Here is a 15,813-nt window from a genome sequence, read left to right as displayed (position 1 = left end):
GTTGGGAGCTCTTCAATTGTTAGAGGGACGGGTATTGTAGGTCAGTGTTGGTGCACTGGGCTTGCATCTGGGATATCCGCTGATTTCAGCCACCCGCTCGAACAGAGTCCATGTGCACAAAAGGCCCGTGTAGGTGGGCCATTGAGGGCTACTTGATGGAAGAGTCGGCTCAACATGAAGCATTCGCGGCAGCCCTTACATGAGGTATTTATATAAACTCTATGGAATCCAGCACCTACTCTATTCCATGGATATAACCACGCTTGAGATGAAGGGGGTTCGTCTCGTTCCACATTATCAGTCTTTGCGTTGCTTTTCCGCTCCACATTTCCATCGTGCATCCTGTCAAGGCTGCTGCCGTGGTCCCATGGTCCTCAGTTATTTACATAGATACACGTAGACAGATACTGACTAACCTAGCAGGGACTCACTGCCCACCATTGATCTTACCTCTGTCATCCTCTCGCATCCCCGACTGTTCTAGCCCCCCCCCCCCCCCCCCGTCGACCTCCTCCAATGCATCATCCATCGCACAGACGGGGCAAAATGCCTATCCGGAACCTCGGTCAGCTCTCTATCCCTAAGCCGGAGTTCCCTGACTTCCCCCAAACGGGGGGAAAAAAAGAAAGGAAGTCCAGATCCATCGCACGAACGGATGTGTGTGACTTGCCGATGACCTCACAAGTCTGCAGGGCCATTTATTTTGGGGGTCTTTTTTGGTCAAGGTCATCACTTCAAGAGTGAATCAGAAAACCGGGACTCGCATCCAAACTAGAGGGCATACAGTGCATGAGAATGGATCACAGGGAGCCAATCATGTCCGACATTCAAATGATTTTGATTATGCAAGCCACCTCAGGGGGAGGAGGAGGAGGTTCTCAAGGGTTGCATCAGAGGGGACTGCAGATCCACGTGATAAGGCTCCGGCGCGGTCGAGCTGTGGACGCTAATCCAGGACGATGACCTCGTTCAGTTGGAATCGTCGTCGACTCGATGATTATTGCACAGGGTGATTCACCGACTCCGTCCAAATGATCCTGATGGAATCCACCGCTCTATTCGATCCCGTAGTAGATTGCGGGGGGACCCGGCGATCCGCAAGAGTAGTGGGCCAGTGGCCGGGACCTCCAAAATGGAACTGCGAGCTCCAAAAATGATAGCAGAATGTTCACCAAACAGCAAGAGCAAAGAAAGGGGAGAGAGCAAAAGGGGAAAAAAGAGTGCTGACCATAAACCCTATCGGGTTTTTGCGAATGTCAAAGAACCCAATTCCTTTCGAGAAGTGTCCGGGCACAAGGAGATACCCTCGATGCGTCCAACCCGAGGGCGTTGGAAGCGATGAGCCCTGCATTAGTGTAGAACAGGATGTACTTATTGTTCGTATACTGATAGCGTATATACCGTGACATACTGTATGTTCCAAATGTTGTCCGGTACTAAAGGATGCACGAGTCCGGGACGATCGAAGTGGTTCAGTCTCGTGATTCACCTCTCGCCAATCGATCCCCGGCCAGGGGGACTCCCCGTGGTCACAGCACTTTGGAGGTAAAAAAATGAAAGTCCGATTTGGGGCCCACGTAAGCGGCGGGTGTGGCCGCCTCCGGCTAAGCAAGAAAAGGGAAAGACAAATGACCGAGGCTACCGGGGACGAGAACATTGCGAGAATGCAAGATGACATGGGTAATGTGAGAAAGCTGATGACTGGCAGGGGGGAATGTATTGTGTAATATTGTCAGAGGTACATCAGTTACATAGTAGTTGCACAATACGATAGTACAGGGCAGATGTACATATCAACATGCAGTACAACGGAGTGTATCAGGCAAAAGTACTAAGAGGAGATGAAAAGAAAAAAGAAAAGTAACCAACGACCTACGCGAAGCGACATACGACCGCTCAATTGGTAGCCTGAAGACCGAACGATAAGCAGTGAAACACCGTTGAGAATTGGCCCTAGTGCGCAAGCCGTCACGTCCCAGCCCAGTCCCGGGTCAAGATGAGGTCTCGGTCGCATCTGGCAGTTGATTGCTCGCGGATAGGCGGGTATTAATTGACTTGTTCCGCCGAACCTGGGTGGCTCAGCCCAGCCCAGCCCAGTCCAACTCAGTCCAGCAGCCGGGCAGGTCGACACGATCAGACTCGTCCCAGCGGATGGTCAAAGGTAGGAAGGGGCAGTGATAGCCAAGACCACGATCAACCCAAACGTCCATCACGGAGTCGATCAAGCGGATGAGTTGAAACTCCTGGACTTGCCGGACGGTGCCGGACCTACCAGCGTCCATGTCTAGGACGGTCAAAGGGGGTTTCCTCCAGTCTCCAAGTGACCAGCGCAAGGTTGACCGGAAGGGGACTGTCCGCTACGCTCAGTCTCTTGACTGGATTCGTCCACGAGAGTCCGGATGCTTGGCGACAGTTTGGGGGGGGGGAGAAAGGCAGTTGAGCAGAAGGAATGCATATGCCGAGACCGGTTGGATCCTCCTCGGGGGGTCACCTTTACCTAAGAATTATTGCTCGGGTTGGAGATTCAAGTATTTCGAGGACCCTCTCATCTCCCTCGCACGTGAGATCCCTTGGTGCGGACTTGTATTTGTCATGAGGCAGCAGCCTGATCGTTCATCTCGAGTCGAGTGATTCTTCCCCCTTGGTGACCACAATGCCCATGAGTCCAACGCCAATTGCTGGGCGTCTGGGCACGGCTCGGGGTTCGATGACCAGCTTGGACGAGTCTGAAAATTGTGGATGCCATGGCACAATCATCACGGACCAGGTCCTCCTCACGTATGGCTGCACCTGGTCTGGGCATTGGCGACAAGAGGTGGCATGAAGAAGGTCGAGGACGAGAAGCTGAACGATCTCTGACGGCTCGTGGAGGTTGATACCGGAAAGGGTCACAGGACCAATTCCCATTTCCCCCGTCGGATCGGGCAAGTTCAAATCCTACCGTAGTCTTACAGTTTTCCAGTGCGACCGAGCTACCATTCTATACCTGCTCTGGTGATGATCGATGTGTGAACGATCAGATCAGATCCAGCGATAGTAGGGCCGCGGTCCTCTCCTCCTCCCCTCAGCCCGAGAAATGCCAGCGGCCATCACCAATCTTGGGTGGGAGGTAATACTGTATACTGTAATGAGGTCCAGAAGCAGACGACAAGATCTCGCCATGCGTACGTACTGCGTATGACTCCAAGCCTATCACAAGGCGCCAAGATGCACAAAAGTGCGGATCATCTTCCAGATCAACCAATCAAGGTCCATGTAACACCCTCACTCAGCCAGGATGCAGCTTGGCGTCTTGGCACGAATCCCAAACCCAAAAATTACCGTCCTGGTCGTGGAAGATGGAGCAAGGAAGCGGCCAAGGGCAGCAGTGTCGCACCCATCCGACTGTCCGCAGACCGAGTATGGTACTGTTCACATGCCGTGCCAGCTCCACGCATCCATCGTCCGAATTGCCGAACTGTGCGTAACTTGGTCTTGTACAGTACACCAGGTAGGACGGGAGTGGTAACCGCGGTACGTCCGTCAGATACCTCGCAGACCCATGCGACCGGCCCCGACTCCGTCTCCTTCGACGATGTCGCAGTCGGTCCATCTTGAGCGGCAGTCAACGTGAACAACTGGACAAATGGCGCTTCACCACCCACTGGCAGACCACAAGATCACCCACAAGCCGATGACAGAATTTCTCTTGAAGGAGCTGAACTCTGACTGGCACCGTTGACCCCAAATTTGAAAAGCAGAGTGGTGCCCCGACGACAACGACTTGGGCGAGCCAGACTCAAACCCTCAAAATGCCAAGGGCTCGGCAGCTGGGCATCTTGGCGCAGTCAACCTGCAATCAGCACAAAGTCCTCCTCCGCCGTCATGGCACCCTTTCCTGGTCTTTTTCCGCTGGATGATTCCCTTTCGTTTTATAAAACTGACGCCTTCCGCTCCCTCTCCTCGCTATTCCCTCACGTCCCTCCCCTCCTTTCCGCTGGGATCGCTCGTCAGCTCGGTCGACCTCCTCCTGTCCGCCACCCCTGGCCAAGTCGCAAGAGTGGGACTCGTTGCTTTGATGGGAATTGGATCATGGACTGAGCCCTGTGCAGTCTCAGTCGCCCTCCGTGCGCGCCTCTGTACCACCATCGGCATCACTGCTCTCTCTCTCTCTCCCTCCCTCCCTCTCTCTCCTGCATCTCACCCATCGTCCACCACGCCTGAGATTCTCGCGCTTTCGCCTCCTCCCCCTCCCGCCTCTGGATCATCATGCGGGCCCCGGAGATGACATATAGTCCCGCCTTTCACCAAGGCCAGGACCCCCTCAGTGCTGCCACACGCAATTCAATACTGGGCCCGCTCCCAGACCGGTCAGTCGAACCCTCTGACCAGAGTCGCCCCGGCTCATGGCGGCCGTCCGCCGACGGATCTCCCTACGAGGGTAGCCTTCGTTCTTCCCACCCTCGGAGATCCCTCGCCCAGTCGCCCCACGCCTCCCGCCGCTCGTCGAGAGCCGAGAATGACGTCCCCGTCACTCGTGTGGTGGTCTCGGGAGGGGTTCTCTATAAAGAAGAAAACTCCCGGGGGAGTTGGGCTGATCAGCCCTCGTTGATGTCGGCCGACCACTCCAGTCCGCCTCGGAAACACAAACGAGGCGCTGCCGGAGATCTCCCGGCCGTGGACGCTCAAGACGCCCTCTTGATGTTGGTATGTTGCATGTGGATGCGCGAGTCGACTCTCACCCTTCCCTTCCAAAATTGGCAAGCAGGTCGCTAACGCCAACCCGGCACAGTTCCGCTTATCGGCACCGGTCCCAATCTACTCCCTGGGGGCATGTGTCTACACCTTCTTCGCCCTCCTCTTTGTCATTCTCGCCTCTCCATTACGACTATATCCACCCACCCAATACCTCCGCCGCACCTCCATCCAATCTCAACTGTGTGACCTCCTTGCCCCGGCGCTGCACATCCACGAACGTCTGGTGCGCATGCGGCCTCCAACGTCGCACCGTTCCTCTTCCACGCAGTGGATCCAATCCGAGGCGGACTCGGATCCTCCCTCAGCAAACGGAGAGGCCCCCCGACCTTACTACGTCGGCATGTCCCTCGTGGTCCTTTTGCTCTCGCCGTTCTTCAGTTTTGTGATTACCTTGTTTGCCTGGACCGCCGGCTTCTTCTGGGTTTTCACCATGGTGATGGGCAATCCCGATGGAACAGAGCGCAAGGATGACGGCCGCGCTGCCGTCCTCGGGGTCTGCAAATGGTGGCAAGTGTGGCTCGGCAAGGCACGCCGGGTATCATGATCTCATGTGCTCACCCCAGCACCAACACGAATCTGTTTGGAAAGTGACCGTCTCCAAAAACAAAAATGACCCCGAGAGAATCTTCCTCTCTACTTTGAGACGGGGAAGAGACTTTTTCAAAGTACCGACCCCTCTACCGAACCCCCCCCCCCCCCCCCCTGGACAAGCTTCTTCGTGATCATCCATACATCTGGCATGACACCCAACAAGAACTTGAAACCTTCACGCGAAACATGAACCTCTTCCTACCCTCAAATCACACTTTGGCCAGCAAGATGATTTCCCCCTGCCCTGGCTCCCCCCATAGCCGTGGCCAGGTACTGGCCATCGATCCATCTGTGATTCCACATCATTTGCATCTTGACCTCTTCTCGGAGTGGACGGAGTCCTGGTTGAAAACCTTCTTACATGTCTTGTCGTTTATCTTCTTTGCTCTCTCCGTTCCCCTTTGCAAGTTGGCGCACATATACCTCCTTTGACACTTTTGTGAAATCTCATGCTCTTCCTCGTGTCGCTCTCCGACTTTGTCTTTCTTGCCTGATGGGGAAAAAGGCCTCTTGATTTTGGGGGAGTACACAAACTCGTCTCCCCTTTCAAGTCTCGAATCATCTTCGCGCATGACAAGTCTTTCTCTTTGACACAATTCCCTGCAATCGTTTATTTCATGTATGTATTTTGTTCCTTCCCCCCCCCCCCCCCCCCCTTTCCTCTTACAAGGAGGAAGTCAGATCTTGACGGGTACACCTCTTGTTTTTCCTCTATCCTTGCTCGTTCTGTAAAGCCAATTGATACCCGAGAAGCGTTCCTCTGCCTCCATTCCCCCTCCCAACAAAAAACAAAAATCAAATTTCCTCCCTAATCGATCGATCTATGATATCTTTGTAGACTCACCGTAGTATCATAACATATTAGTACAAGGCTGCTGGGGGCAACTTAACCGGGTTCCCACTCGCTCTCCTCGTGGCTTTTTTTTCCCCATCCCCTAGATTCTTTTCTTTTTTTTGTTTTGGGATGGCGGGTCTAGCGACACAAGTTCTTTATACAAAATTTCGCCTACCTTACTCATCACCTCTGGATTGGAGGCCAGAGGTGTTGGAACCTAATAGGATGATGAAAATGCAAATATCTATGTGCAGTGGGCCTAGCCTAACAAACTTTTTCTTTTTGCTCCGCGCAAGACCGAAATCATGAGAGATAGTCAAAAGAAAGAGTACAAAGTAAAAGGAAAAGAAAAGAAAAAAAGGCCCGAAACCAGACACAATGGCACATTGATGGAAACAACCTGGCGTAACCTTTAAGAGCAAAATGACAAAAAAGACAAAAAAACAAAAAAGACTGGACAAGAGCGAATAGGAAGAGATAGAAATGGGGAAAATGGGGAAATTTGATAAATGCAAAAGAAGATCCGTATCCAGCCTGTCCTCCCCCCCCCAAACCAAAATCGGAATCGCCAGCTAGTGGAAGGGGGTGCGGGTATTTTTAAGGCAACATCTTCGAGGACTAAAAGAGTGGGATGATTGCGAGATAATTTTACGGGGTTGTCCGGTTTTGAAGTAAATCCTCCCACAAAACGGCTTCATTTCATGTCAAGCCGTGGACGAGGATCAAAGGTTAGGTGGTGGTTGGGGGGACGATGAGACAAGAAGTTGACAGCCACTAGTAGGCCAAGGTGAAGAAGAGAGGAAGTGTTTTTGAGAGAGGTAGAGTGTCTAGCGATGACCGCGGCCTCCACCACGACCACCACCACCACCACGGCCAGCACCGCGTCCAGCACCACGACCACCGCCTCCTCCACGGCCAGCACCGCCACGGCTAGAGAAGCCGCCGCGGCCGGGACCACCACCACGACCGGGACGAGGTCCTCCTCTGCCAGTCATACCACCGGGGTTACGACGCTTCTCGATACGACCTCCATGGGAGGCGCCAGGAGTCTTGGGAGCACCGAGGCCACGACGGTTCTGACCTTGGCCCCGGGACCGCAGATTTTGACCGATCGCAGCGTCATCTTCGTCGTCCAGATCCATCGCATCGTCACCGCCGCGGTTCTTGGCCTGGCTCATCTTGACCTTACCCTTCTGGCCGCGGCGAACAGCATCGGGCCCACTGACAGCAGCCAGGTAGGCATTGATGCCGCTCCCGCTCTGAGCGGTTCCGCTCATTTCAACATCCACGGCCTTGTCGTCGCCGAGAATCAGGCGACCATCGGCGTCGAACTTGGCAGCGTGCTTCCTCTTGGATCCGGGGCCGGTGTTCAAGAAGCGCAGGCTGGGTTTGGTGGTAGAAATGTTCGCAAGAGCGTCGGGTGCCAGCAAATCAAGCGGATTGTCTTCGGGGGACATCTCACGAATGTACTGGCTACCCTGCGCAGACTTCTTCTTGCCACCAGCACCACGGCCCTTGATGCGGGCCTGCCCCTCGGTGTCGACATCGATGACGCTCGCATCATCGTCATCGTCCTCGGAGTCGGACGAATCCGAGCCATAGACTGCCTTGTCAAAGGCATTGCTGGACTGCGGACCACGCGACTTGTCATTCTCGTCCTCGTCCTCGTCATCACCGGCAGCACCCTCCTTCTTCTTGCGCTTGCTACGCTCACGCTGCTTCCGAATGTTGACAACAAGCTTGCGATCCTCCTCGCCGACAAGGTTCTCCATCAAGGGCGCACCGAAGCGACGCACAAGACGATCAATGATACCCTTCACCTTGCTGCGCAGACGACCCTTGTGCTCCTTGTTCCAAGCCATCAGGTTAGGGACCAGAGCGGAAAGGCGAGGACGCAGAATCTCATCAGGCAAGATGACAACGGCAACCTTCACAAATCCTAGAACAGACCGAACAATCTCTCGGTTGTTGCTGGTGAGGAAAAGCTCGACCGTTTGAACCAAATCAGAGACGACCTCTGATCGCAGATCTTTGTAGAACTCAAAGAAGAGTCGCGACAAAGCGGTAACGGACGCGGCCACCATGTGGGGTGATGAGCCAGCCAACCCGGCGGAGACCATAGTAAAGAACTCTTCGATAGTGGCCGGGGCATCGGGCGAGTCATCAGGCATGTGAGGCACCAATGAGTTGCGGATCACAGTGCCAGCAGGGTTTAGCTCAGGGTCGATCGTGCGGCGAGCCAAATGGATCAGTAGGTCAAAGGCAGCCGTGCGAGCCTTTTCGTTACTTTCCTTGCAGCCAAGGACGACTTCCGACAGGATGGACGGGATAAAGTGAAGATCCGACGTAGGCAGGTTCGTGATGAGCTCGTCGATAGCAAGCATGCGGTCTCGTCGGCCAGATGCGGGAGTCTTATCGGAAGTGGCAAGCAAAAGAGTCTGCAGCTCGCTGCTGCGCTCTTGCAAAGCGGCACGACCGGTTTCCGTCGAGGCGAGACGGGGAATCAACTTGTATGCCTTCTTGATTAGTTGCTGGTCTGGGGTAGCAGATGGACCATCAAGAATAGCTGCGGCCATGGCGAAGAGTCCGCTGAAGCTGGACCGGGGTAAATAGATCGACATGGCAATGACCAGATCGATCAAGGTGTGAGAGGTGGGCGGCATCTTGTCAGCTGAGGCCTGCTTGGCGGGCGCATTCTGCTCCTCCACCAAGGATGATTCGAGCATCGTAGTCACACGGGTGAAGGTCTCATTCAGCTCCTGAAAGAAATGTTAGAATAGCCACACACGGGATTGATGAGGGGAAAGACCCTGTGAAAGAGATCCAAGGTAACTGACCTTTTCCGGGGTGATACTCAGATAGGCATTGATACATTGCAAAATGTAACCACGGTGGTGAGGGAGGGTCTGGCTGTAAACGTTGAACAGCACAGCGAGCAGGTTGCTGGCGAATCCGGCCAGATGTGACAGGTTCTTCGTGGCGGCGGCCTTGGTGATGCGCCGTTGCAGAATCAGGTCATCCTCCTCCTTCTCCACAGACAAAATAGCCTGGTTTGACTCCACCAGATTCTGGAGAGCCCGACAGATGTCAACACGCAGCTCAGTCTGCTTGTACAAAACGTTGGACAAAAGCTCTGCGAATGACTGATCAAAAGCCTCGATCAGATCAAGCGGCAGCTCACAGTAACCGGGGAGAATGCCCCAAGTCTGCTGAACCAAGGTCTCGAAGATTTTCGTCTCCACGGGCTTCTCCGAGGACTTGTAGTCCATCATCTTTTGGTAAAGAGCCTCACTGAGAGGTACCATTTCCGAGCGGAAGTGGCCGAGGTTGGTGTTTGTGACATGATCACGAAGAATCGGCAGCATCCAGACGCGACCGGGCTGGCCATTCTTCTGCTGAATGATGTTCAGGGGCAACAGCTCAAGAACAGCTTGGGGTCCCATGGCCTCAATTGCAGCACCCAGAACACTGTCAGCCTCCTTCTTTCCGTGGAAAGCCTCATTGCTGCGCAGCTCGCCGATTGTGGTGACCACGTCGACCAGGAACGGATTTGAGCGCCACTTGAAGCAGTCGAACATGGCAGAGCAGACGTTGAACACCTCCTGCCAAGCGGCTTGGTACTTTACGGAGAGAAGATCACCAGTCATACCGGCCAGCTTTTCAAGGGTCTTCTCGTCATACACGGAGGCGTCCAAGATGACGCTCTCGGGAATGCAGTTGTGAAGGAATGAAATCAGACACTCGGAGGACGAGACTCGAATATTGTGGGATGGGGAAGCCAAGAATCCAGAGATCAACTCGAACAGACTCGGTAGCTTATCGAATGTATCCTCTGGGTTGATTTGTGCAGAAACGTCGTATCCACGAGACAGAACTGCAATCCATGGGGGCAGAAGCTGTGAGTCGTTTTGGGCAGGCTTCAGCTCCGAGATGGCGTCCAAAAGGCGGGGCAGTTTGGAGGAAGAGAACTCATCAGCCATTCCCTCGAAAATGACTTCAAAGACCTCGAACGCGCCCATGGTAATATATTCGTTGGTCGACCGGGAGGCATTCATCAGCAGCTCGCACAGAGCCTCGATCTTTTTGCTCGGCCAACCACCGGATGCGGTAGCGATGGTCTTGACCAGTTGCAGAGAGTGAATGATGAGCGGCTCGTGGTTCTCGCGGTTCGCATCGTGCTTTCCCTTCTTCTGCTTGGAAGCGGCCTGGATGCTGTCGCTCAGGGTCTTCATGGCAGACTCTGCGCACATGTCTGCGGCAGGGTGGTCGAGTGATGGGCTGGGAGGGGGGGTCTTGAGGACTTGGATCAAGGCCTCCTGAGCACGCTTCCGGACCTTGGGTCGATGATCGACTGAGAGGCTCAGCAGGCCCGCCGTCGCACGACGCGGCCCGATCTGAGTGTGAGGTAGGTTCCACGCCGCGGCATCTTGAGCAATAAGAAGCGACTCCAGACACCCAATTGACGGTCGGAGGAGGGGCGCTTCAACTTCGGGGAGTGACAGGGCCGGGGCGAGGCTGGTGAGAATCTGGGAGAATTTGGAGCGAAGAATGGGAGCCGGCACGTAACTCGTGGTGATGTCGAGCAAGTACACGACGGATGTAGCCAAATCCTTGTTCACAATGCCTTGTTCGGCGGTCAAAGACTGGGAGAGAAGAGCGAGAAGCGCTGCGAAATACGCAGTCGCGGAAAAGTCGGCCTTTTGGTCACGGAGAGTATCCTCTACTGCAGAAAGCACCACGGCAGTCTGCGATTTTTACGAAAATTAGCGATTAGCCCACTGGGCTCCGAACCAAGACGACTCTTTGACGTGGGAAGGATAGCGTACGTGGTGCTGGTTCTGCAGCTTGGGAGACTTGATCTTCTCAAGCTTCTCCGCTAATGTCGCCATGGTGATTGTGGACGACGAGAAGGACAAGCACAGAAAAGCGTGCGGGGGAGGCTGTTCTGGCGGTGATGGAGAAAACTCGTGAGAAAAAAAAAGGTACAGCGGATTCTTGGCGGGTTATCGATAAGAATGGATGAACCCACTCTTCCACGCCATCTTTTGCCCGGCGATTATTGCGATGCGCCACTGGAGCAACCGAAGTCATGAAGAACACCATTTTTAAACCGACATCTCCCAGCCTGATGAATAATATCAAAGAATTCCATGTTCCTCATGGCCACAGGCGACACTACAAATTGAAAATTTCCTACCATGTATTTCTGCCGGGGTCACACGTGGATTAAATGTGTCATCCATTGAACGCACTCTTCAGACATTTCTAGCAAGCTTGACTGAAAATTCAATCGGCTAGACAGCGTGTCCTCAAAATTCAAGTTCTAATTCAAAGTTCCTCAGAGAGCCCTGTTGCTCTCCCCTAGAGCATGTCTGAAACGGCCCGGCAGGCTCTCTTTCTCCGGTTCGTGAGAATCCTTCAGGGCTAGTGTGCAGACCGGCGGCCCTGTCAAGGACAAGGGAATCATCTTGTTTCTTGGGGCGTCTCAACGAGAAGACATGGATGCATGAGATTTTGTAAATTGTTCATCCCATGACCCGGGCCCATCTTGCAGGGCCGCCTATCGGGTTCGGTCGACACATAGCCTTCACTCTGATCCCCGAAGCCTCGTGGGGAGGATCGCCCCAGCAAAATATGCACCAATGATCCCTTAGAACAAAATCTCGCCACTGTGCTCAGGCTCAAAGCCCAGTGCCTGCAGCTCCCCATGTCGCTTCTTATCAGTTGCCTTGCGCCGGCTATCTTCCTTTTTCTTCAATTCGAAAACTTCCTCAAATGGAGCCTTGGTCACGGAGGAAGGGATGTCATCTTCACGGTCCAGATCCTAGACGATTGAGGGTCAGTATTGGAATGCAAGATCGAGAGTGGCTCTGATATCTCTTCGCTTCTCCTCTCTCCTCCCATGGGCGCGCTGAGATATGATCTCTGACTTACCACTTCGCCCAGCAGCAGCACGTTCTCGCCTCGCACGAGGAAGATCCCGCGGGGAACATCCGCATATAGATTGCCAGCATAGATTCTCTCAATCGTATCTTGAAGAACGAGGTTTGCTAGAGAAGGGAGGCGTTTGTGCCCATCGGGACGCGGTCCTGGTCAGTCCTGGTTCCCGGATCGTCATGTTTCTGGGTGTCGGGTTGTGTAACAAGCGTACCAAATTGATCCCAGCTTCGGAGCACACCTATCAATTTCCTTCCGTCGCGCAGAACCAGTACAAGTTTTTCTGTTGATCAACAATAAGCCCAGACTCAAATTGAGCATCACGAGCACCCATCGCCCATGTCGTCACACAACGTACTATCAGTCAAATCGAGTAACTGAGCGGCGGTCGTAAACATCTGCGGGGGAAGTTGTGGAGGGCCTGGCGGAACTTGAGGAACCGCAGAACCAAGCGCATTCTGTTGTCCGGGCCTCTGTTGTTGCTGTTGCGATTGTGGCTGCTGTTGCTGCTGCTGCGCGTTGCCAGCCGTCTCGTTGAGTGATAATCGCTCCATGTCTGCGGAAAGTGGGATGTGGGGTAGGAGGGAGGAGGAAGGGCGGCCGCACAGAGGATGGCGGAGAGAACTCAGTCGGAAGAATGCTCAGTCAGGGAGTTGTTTTCCAAAGGTCACATTCGCATTCTGCTCGGAGCTCTGTCGGTTGTGTTTGAGCAAGCAGCCAAATTTGCGATATCCATGGCGAATGCGCCGAGCCGGACATGACCATCAAGGGCGGGTGTGTTTGTCTTGTTTGTTTGTACCTCCGAGACGAACTTCCAAGAGTCGGTCCCGGATCCACTCTAGTCTGCACTTTGGCGCATAGTAGCGATTTCTGCATGAGAATCAGTACACTTATTTTGAATTTCTGGATGACAATCTTGAACTCATCACGATAATTAATACGAAGATTGGAAGTCAAGGTAGATTCTGGCCACATATTCCCCGTCTTCAAAGCCAATCATGAGTGCTGCCAGGTTATGAAGGACATAACAGACTTACTAATGTTATCTAGTACCTTTGACTCACTTCTATCGTACTCTCTCCATACTTCTCTCTGCGCCATGATTTTCAAAAAAAAAAAAAAACACGCAAGTGCCTCAGACTATATGCCTTTATCTATGCTCGTTGTTGATTTTCCACGGGCATCATGTGGGCAATCACATCCATATAGCATCTATCTGGCCGAAAAACTTACGGAGAAGTGAAATATGTCCCTGTAAACCCTCCCTAGTCTCCCTATTGAGCTTATGTTTGTCTGATTCGTGCTAAGTATTAGACTCCAAGATAGCTTTGGATTTTCAATTGGGCATATACCCTGCAGTGAGTTTCCAACCAATCTGTACAGCGACCATCTCATATACACAGAATATGATGGATTGTCGCGATTGATACTAGCGGTGAAGACCTGGCCAGTAGATTGATGTGCTTCATGGACTGGACTGCACCTACGCCGAATCCACCAGCCCAATGGATGTTTATACCGCTCGATCGACGCGGCTTTCTTAAAGACAGCAGTCTCTGCCGTATTTTAATGGGTTTATCCATCTCATATTATACCTCTTTTTTTTCCATTTCCGATCTTTCACCTCACGAGATGGAGCAATCTGATCTGTCATTATTGATTTGTCATGTGATGCGGCCTCTCGCAGAAGAGGGAGCTAGAAGTCAATAGATGACCTTTACAAGCCCTGGCAGTTCTGATCCCTGGCGACTAAGAAGATGCTTCTTCAGCTGCAAGATGAGAGAAATGAAGAATTTTTGCTCGACCTTGGTAAGTCCCCCGGATACCTATTTCCAGATCTTGTCAGACTGACTCCAGTACTGGCAGCACGCAGACTCATACTAGCTCAAGAGCATGTGCATGGAGTGAGGTGTTGAATGACAAGCTCGTGATATTCGATTCAATTTCATATACACACAACTTCAAGAATGGGAAAGAAAAAAAACCTGAAAACAAACGCATGAAGAAGAAGGGGGGGGGGGGGAATCAATCAAAAACAGCAAGAAATACATGATCATACAAGACCGCTCAAGGACGCCCACAACATCATTCTGCTCCCTCCGTTTTTCTTTGGCATGGAAACATCCCATAAATTCAGTTCCAACCTGGTCCATCTCGTACCTCAAGCTTCATCATCGGAGGATTCAAGGTCGATCACTCGCAGTTCAAAGAACCAAGCTGATCCCTCTTTGCTGCCCCCGCATTCTATCTTCTCGTCGACGACTATAGGGCGCACAGTATGGCTCATCTGCAGAGCCAATATTTGCCCGCACCCCATCCTGGGAGCGGTGATACGCCGGACTCGACGGTGCAGGCGCCAACTGAATTGCTTTGAACTGGGCGTCGGTGATGATCCGTCGCCCATACATGTAGCGCATGAGCTCAAGTCCGGTCTACTTCCTGCCAGCGTCTGACCGTGCTGGTAATGTTCCGTGGCAACATGGCTGAGCAGACAATCCCAGGCCGAGGCTGAGACAGGAGAGCCCTGCGATGATACCTCCTTTGGGCGCGTGGAGAGAGTGCCCGACAGGTCGTGATACGTCAACGAGTCCGAGTCAGATCTGGAAGATTGATCTGAAGCAAGACCTTGGTCGACAAACTCCGTGTCTGGGCAGATGGGACATCGTGCCGTTTTTGGCGTTGGGTGCGTCCGAAAATGGCTCAAGACATGGGTCCTCCATTCTGCCTCATCGTCAAAGGCATCGTGACAGTCCAGAGGATGGAACAAACACGTATATCTTCCTGATTTGACCATGTCATCTCTCCTTGCGCCATTCAGTCGCGGCGGCTCATGCTGGACTCCCCCAAGGACGGATTTCCCGAGATCTGCGACGCCGCTGCCGTACTCCACGACGACGTCGATCTTTGAGACTGTGATCTTCCCACGGTGGAGCCTCCCAGGATGATGGGACTTCGGCCATGATCCCTCGCCACTTCGGAAACATGTGTGCTCCTCTCTGCAAAATCAGATCCAGACATTTGTCTCCGACCCAGTACTGGCCCATACATCGCCACGGATTCGGTATCCGACGCGGTATCCAGAGACGAGATCGAGGGTGAGTTGGACCCACTGGTGAGCTCTGGCAGCACCATCGGTGAAGCAGAGGGGTGCATCCTGTCCGTACGAACGATCACCTTGTTTTGCTGTTGGCGCAGCAAAGTGTCAGCAGGTCTCGGGCCGGGAGAGAGTAGTGAACGGGCAGCCAAGATGCGACAACAAAAAAATTCGAGACGTCCTGTCTCTGTAAAGATCGAAGAACACAACTCCCCAAGGGAAGAAAAAAAAAGAGACAGAAAAAAAGAAAGAAAGAAAGGTGCTTCTTCTGTTCCTTGTCTAGAAGACGGCTCTTACACGGGCCCCATGGGGAGAAAAATGCGTGGTGGTGAGATACTGGAGGGGAGGAAAATCATTGGGGACTATGCTGAGTCTGCTGTCAGGCTCCGATGCGCTCCGTGATAGGCGCGCGGGGGTGTTCCAGAAGAAAAATATCTCACCGGGCCTCTCTTTCTCTTTCTCTGTGACCCATAAATTTCTTTTCTTCTCTCCTCATGTGTCCATCCTCGATAGTGATCCTCACAGGCTTTACATAGAAGAGAGATCACTAATCACGACCACCTCATCAACCGGGGAGCATGGCGGAGGCAGCAAACCGTTATCCGGACGTGGTCATGGC

At 53.1% G+C, this 15,813-nt stretch overlaps 7 protein-coding genes across 7 annotated transcripts; 3 read left to right on the top strand and 4 right to left on the bottom strand.

The window, feature by feature from the left end:
- Nucleotides 1-2,078: 2,078 nt before the first annotated feature.
- On the bottom strand, nucleotides 2,079-2,282 carry POX_e07199 (uncharacterized protein; the record flags this gene model as incomplete). Its single annotated transcript, XM_050116008.1, has 1 exon — nucleotides 2,079-2,282. One exon carries the CDS (start codon nucleotides 2,280-2,282, stop codon nucleotides 2,079-2,081), a length of 204 nt encoding a protein of 67 aa, XP_049968468.1.
- A 371-nt stretch (nucleotides 2,283-2,653) lies between these two features.
- POX_e07198 (uncharacterized protein) lies at nucleotides 2,654-2,824 on the top strand (the record flags this gene model as incomplete). Its single annotated transcript, XM_050116007.1, has 1 exon — nucleotides 2,654-2,824. One exon carries the CDS (start codon nucleotides 2,654-2,656, stop codon nucleotides 2,822-2,824), a length of 171 nt encoding a protein of 56 aa, XP_049968467.1.
- Nucleotides 2,825-3,207: 383 nt separating this feature from the next.
- POX_e07197 (uncharacterized protein) lies at nucleotides 3,208-3,597 on the top strand (the record flags this gene model as incomplete). Its single annotated transcript, XM_050116006.1, has 1 exon — nucleotides 3,208-3,597. One exon carries the CDS (start codon nucleotides 3,208-3,210, stop codon nucleotides 3,595-3,597), a length of 390 nt encoding a protein of 129 aa, XP_049968466.1.
- A 651-nt stretch (nucleotides 3,598-4,248) lies between these two features.
- POX_e07196 (uncharacterized protein) lies at nucleotides 4,249-5,281 on the top strand (the record flags this gene model as incomplete). Its single annotated transcript, XM_050116005.1, has 2 exons — nucleotides 4,249-4,686; nucleotides 4,772-5,281. The coding sequence occupies 2 exons, from the start codon at nucleotides 4,249-4,251 to the stop codon at nucleotides 5,279-5,281; spliced, it is 948 nt and encodes a 315-aa protein (XP_049968465.1).
- Nucleotides 5,282-6,990: 1,709 nt separating this feature from the next.
- On the bottom strand, nucleotides 6,991-11,052 carry POX_e07195 (uncharacterized protein; the record flags this gene model as incomplete). The annotated part of the gene is made up of 3 exons (XM_050116004.1): nucleotides 6,991-8,922; nucleotides 9,001-10,908; nucleotides 10,990-11,052. 3 exons carry the CDS (start codon nucleotides 11,050-11,052, stop codon nucleotides 6,991-6,993), a joined length of 3,903 nt encoding a protein of 1,300 aa, XP_049968464.1.
- A 761-nt stretch (nucleotides 11,053-11,813) lies between these two features.
- On the bottom strand, nucleotides 11,814-12,654 carry POX_e07194 (U6 snRNA-associated Sm-like protein LSm1; the record flags this gene model as incomplete). The annotated part of the gene is made up of 4 exons (XM_050116003.1): nucleotides 11,814-11,987; nucleotides 12,098-12,252; nucleotides 12,315-12,383; nucleotides 12,459-12,654. The coding sequence occupies 4 exons, from the start codon at nucleotides 12,652-12,654 to the stop codon at nucleotides 11,814-11,816; spliced, it is 594 nt and encodes a 197-aa protein (XP_049968463.1).
- A 1,607-nt stretch (nucleotides 12,655-14,261) lies between these two features.
- On the bottom strand, nucleotides 14,262-15,253 carry POX_e07193 (uncharacterized protein; the record flags this gene model as incomplete). Its single annotated transcript, XM_050116002.1, has 2 exons — nucleotides 14,262-15,096; nucleotides 15,147-15,253. The coding sequence occupies 2 exons, from the start codon at nucleotides 15,251-15,253 to the stop codon at nucleotides 14,262-14,264; spliced, it is 942 nt and encodes a 313-aa protein (XP_049968462.1).
- Nucleotides 15,254-15,813: the final 560 nt, after the last annotated feature.

Source organism: Penicillium oxalicum, chromosome V (genome assembly GCF_001723175.1).
Source record: "Penicillium oxalicum strain HP7-1 chromosome V, whole genome shotgun sequence".
Classification (NCBI taxonomy): Eukaryota; Fungi; Ascomycota; class Eurotiomycetes; order Eurotiales; family Aspergillaceae; genus Penicillium; species Penicillium oxalicum.
The sequence above is the reverse complement of the archived record's forward strand: the minus strand, read 5'-3'. Positions and strand labels throughout refer to the sequence as shown.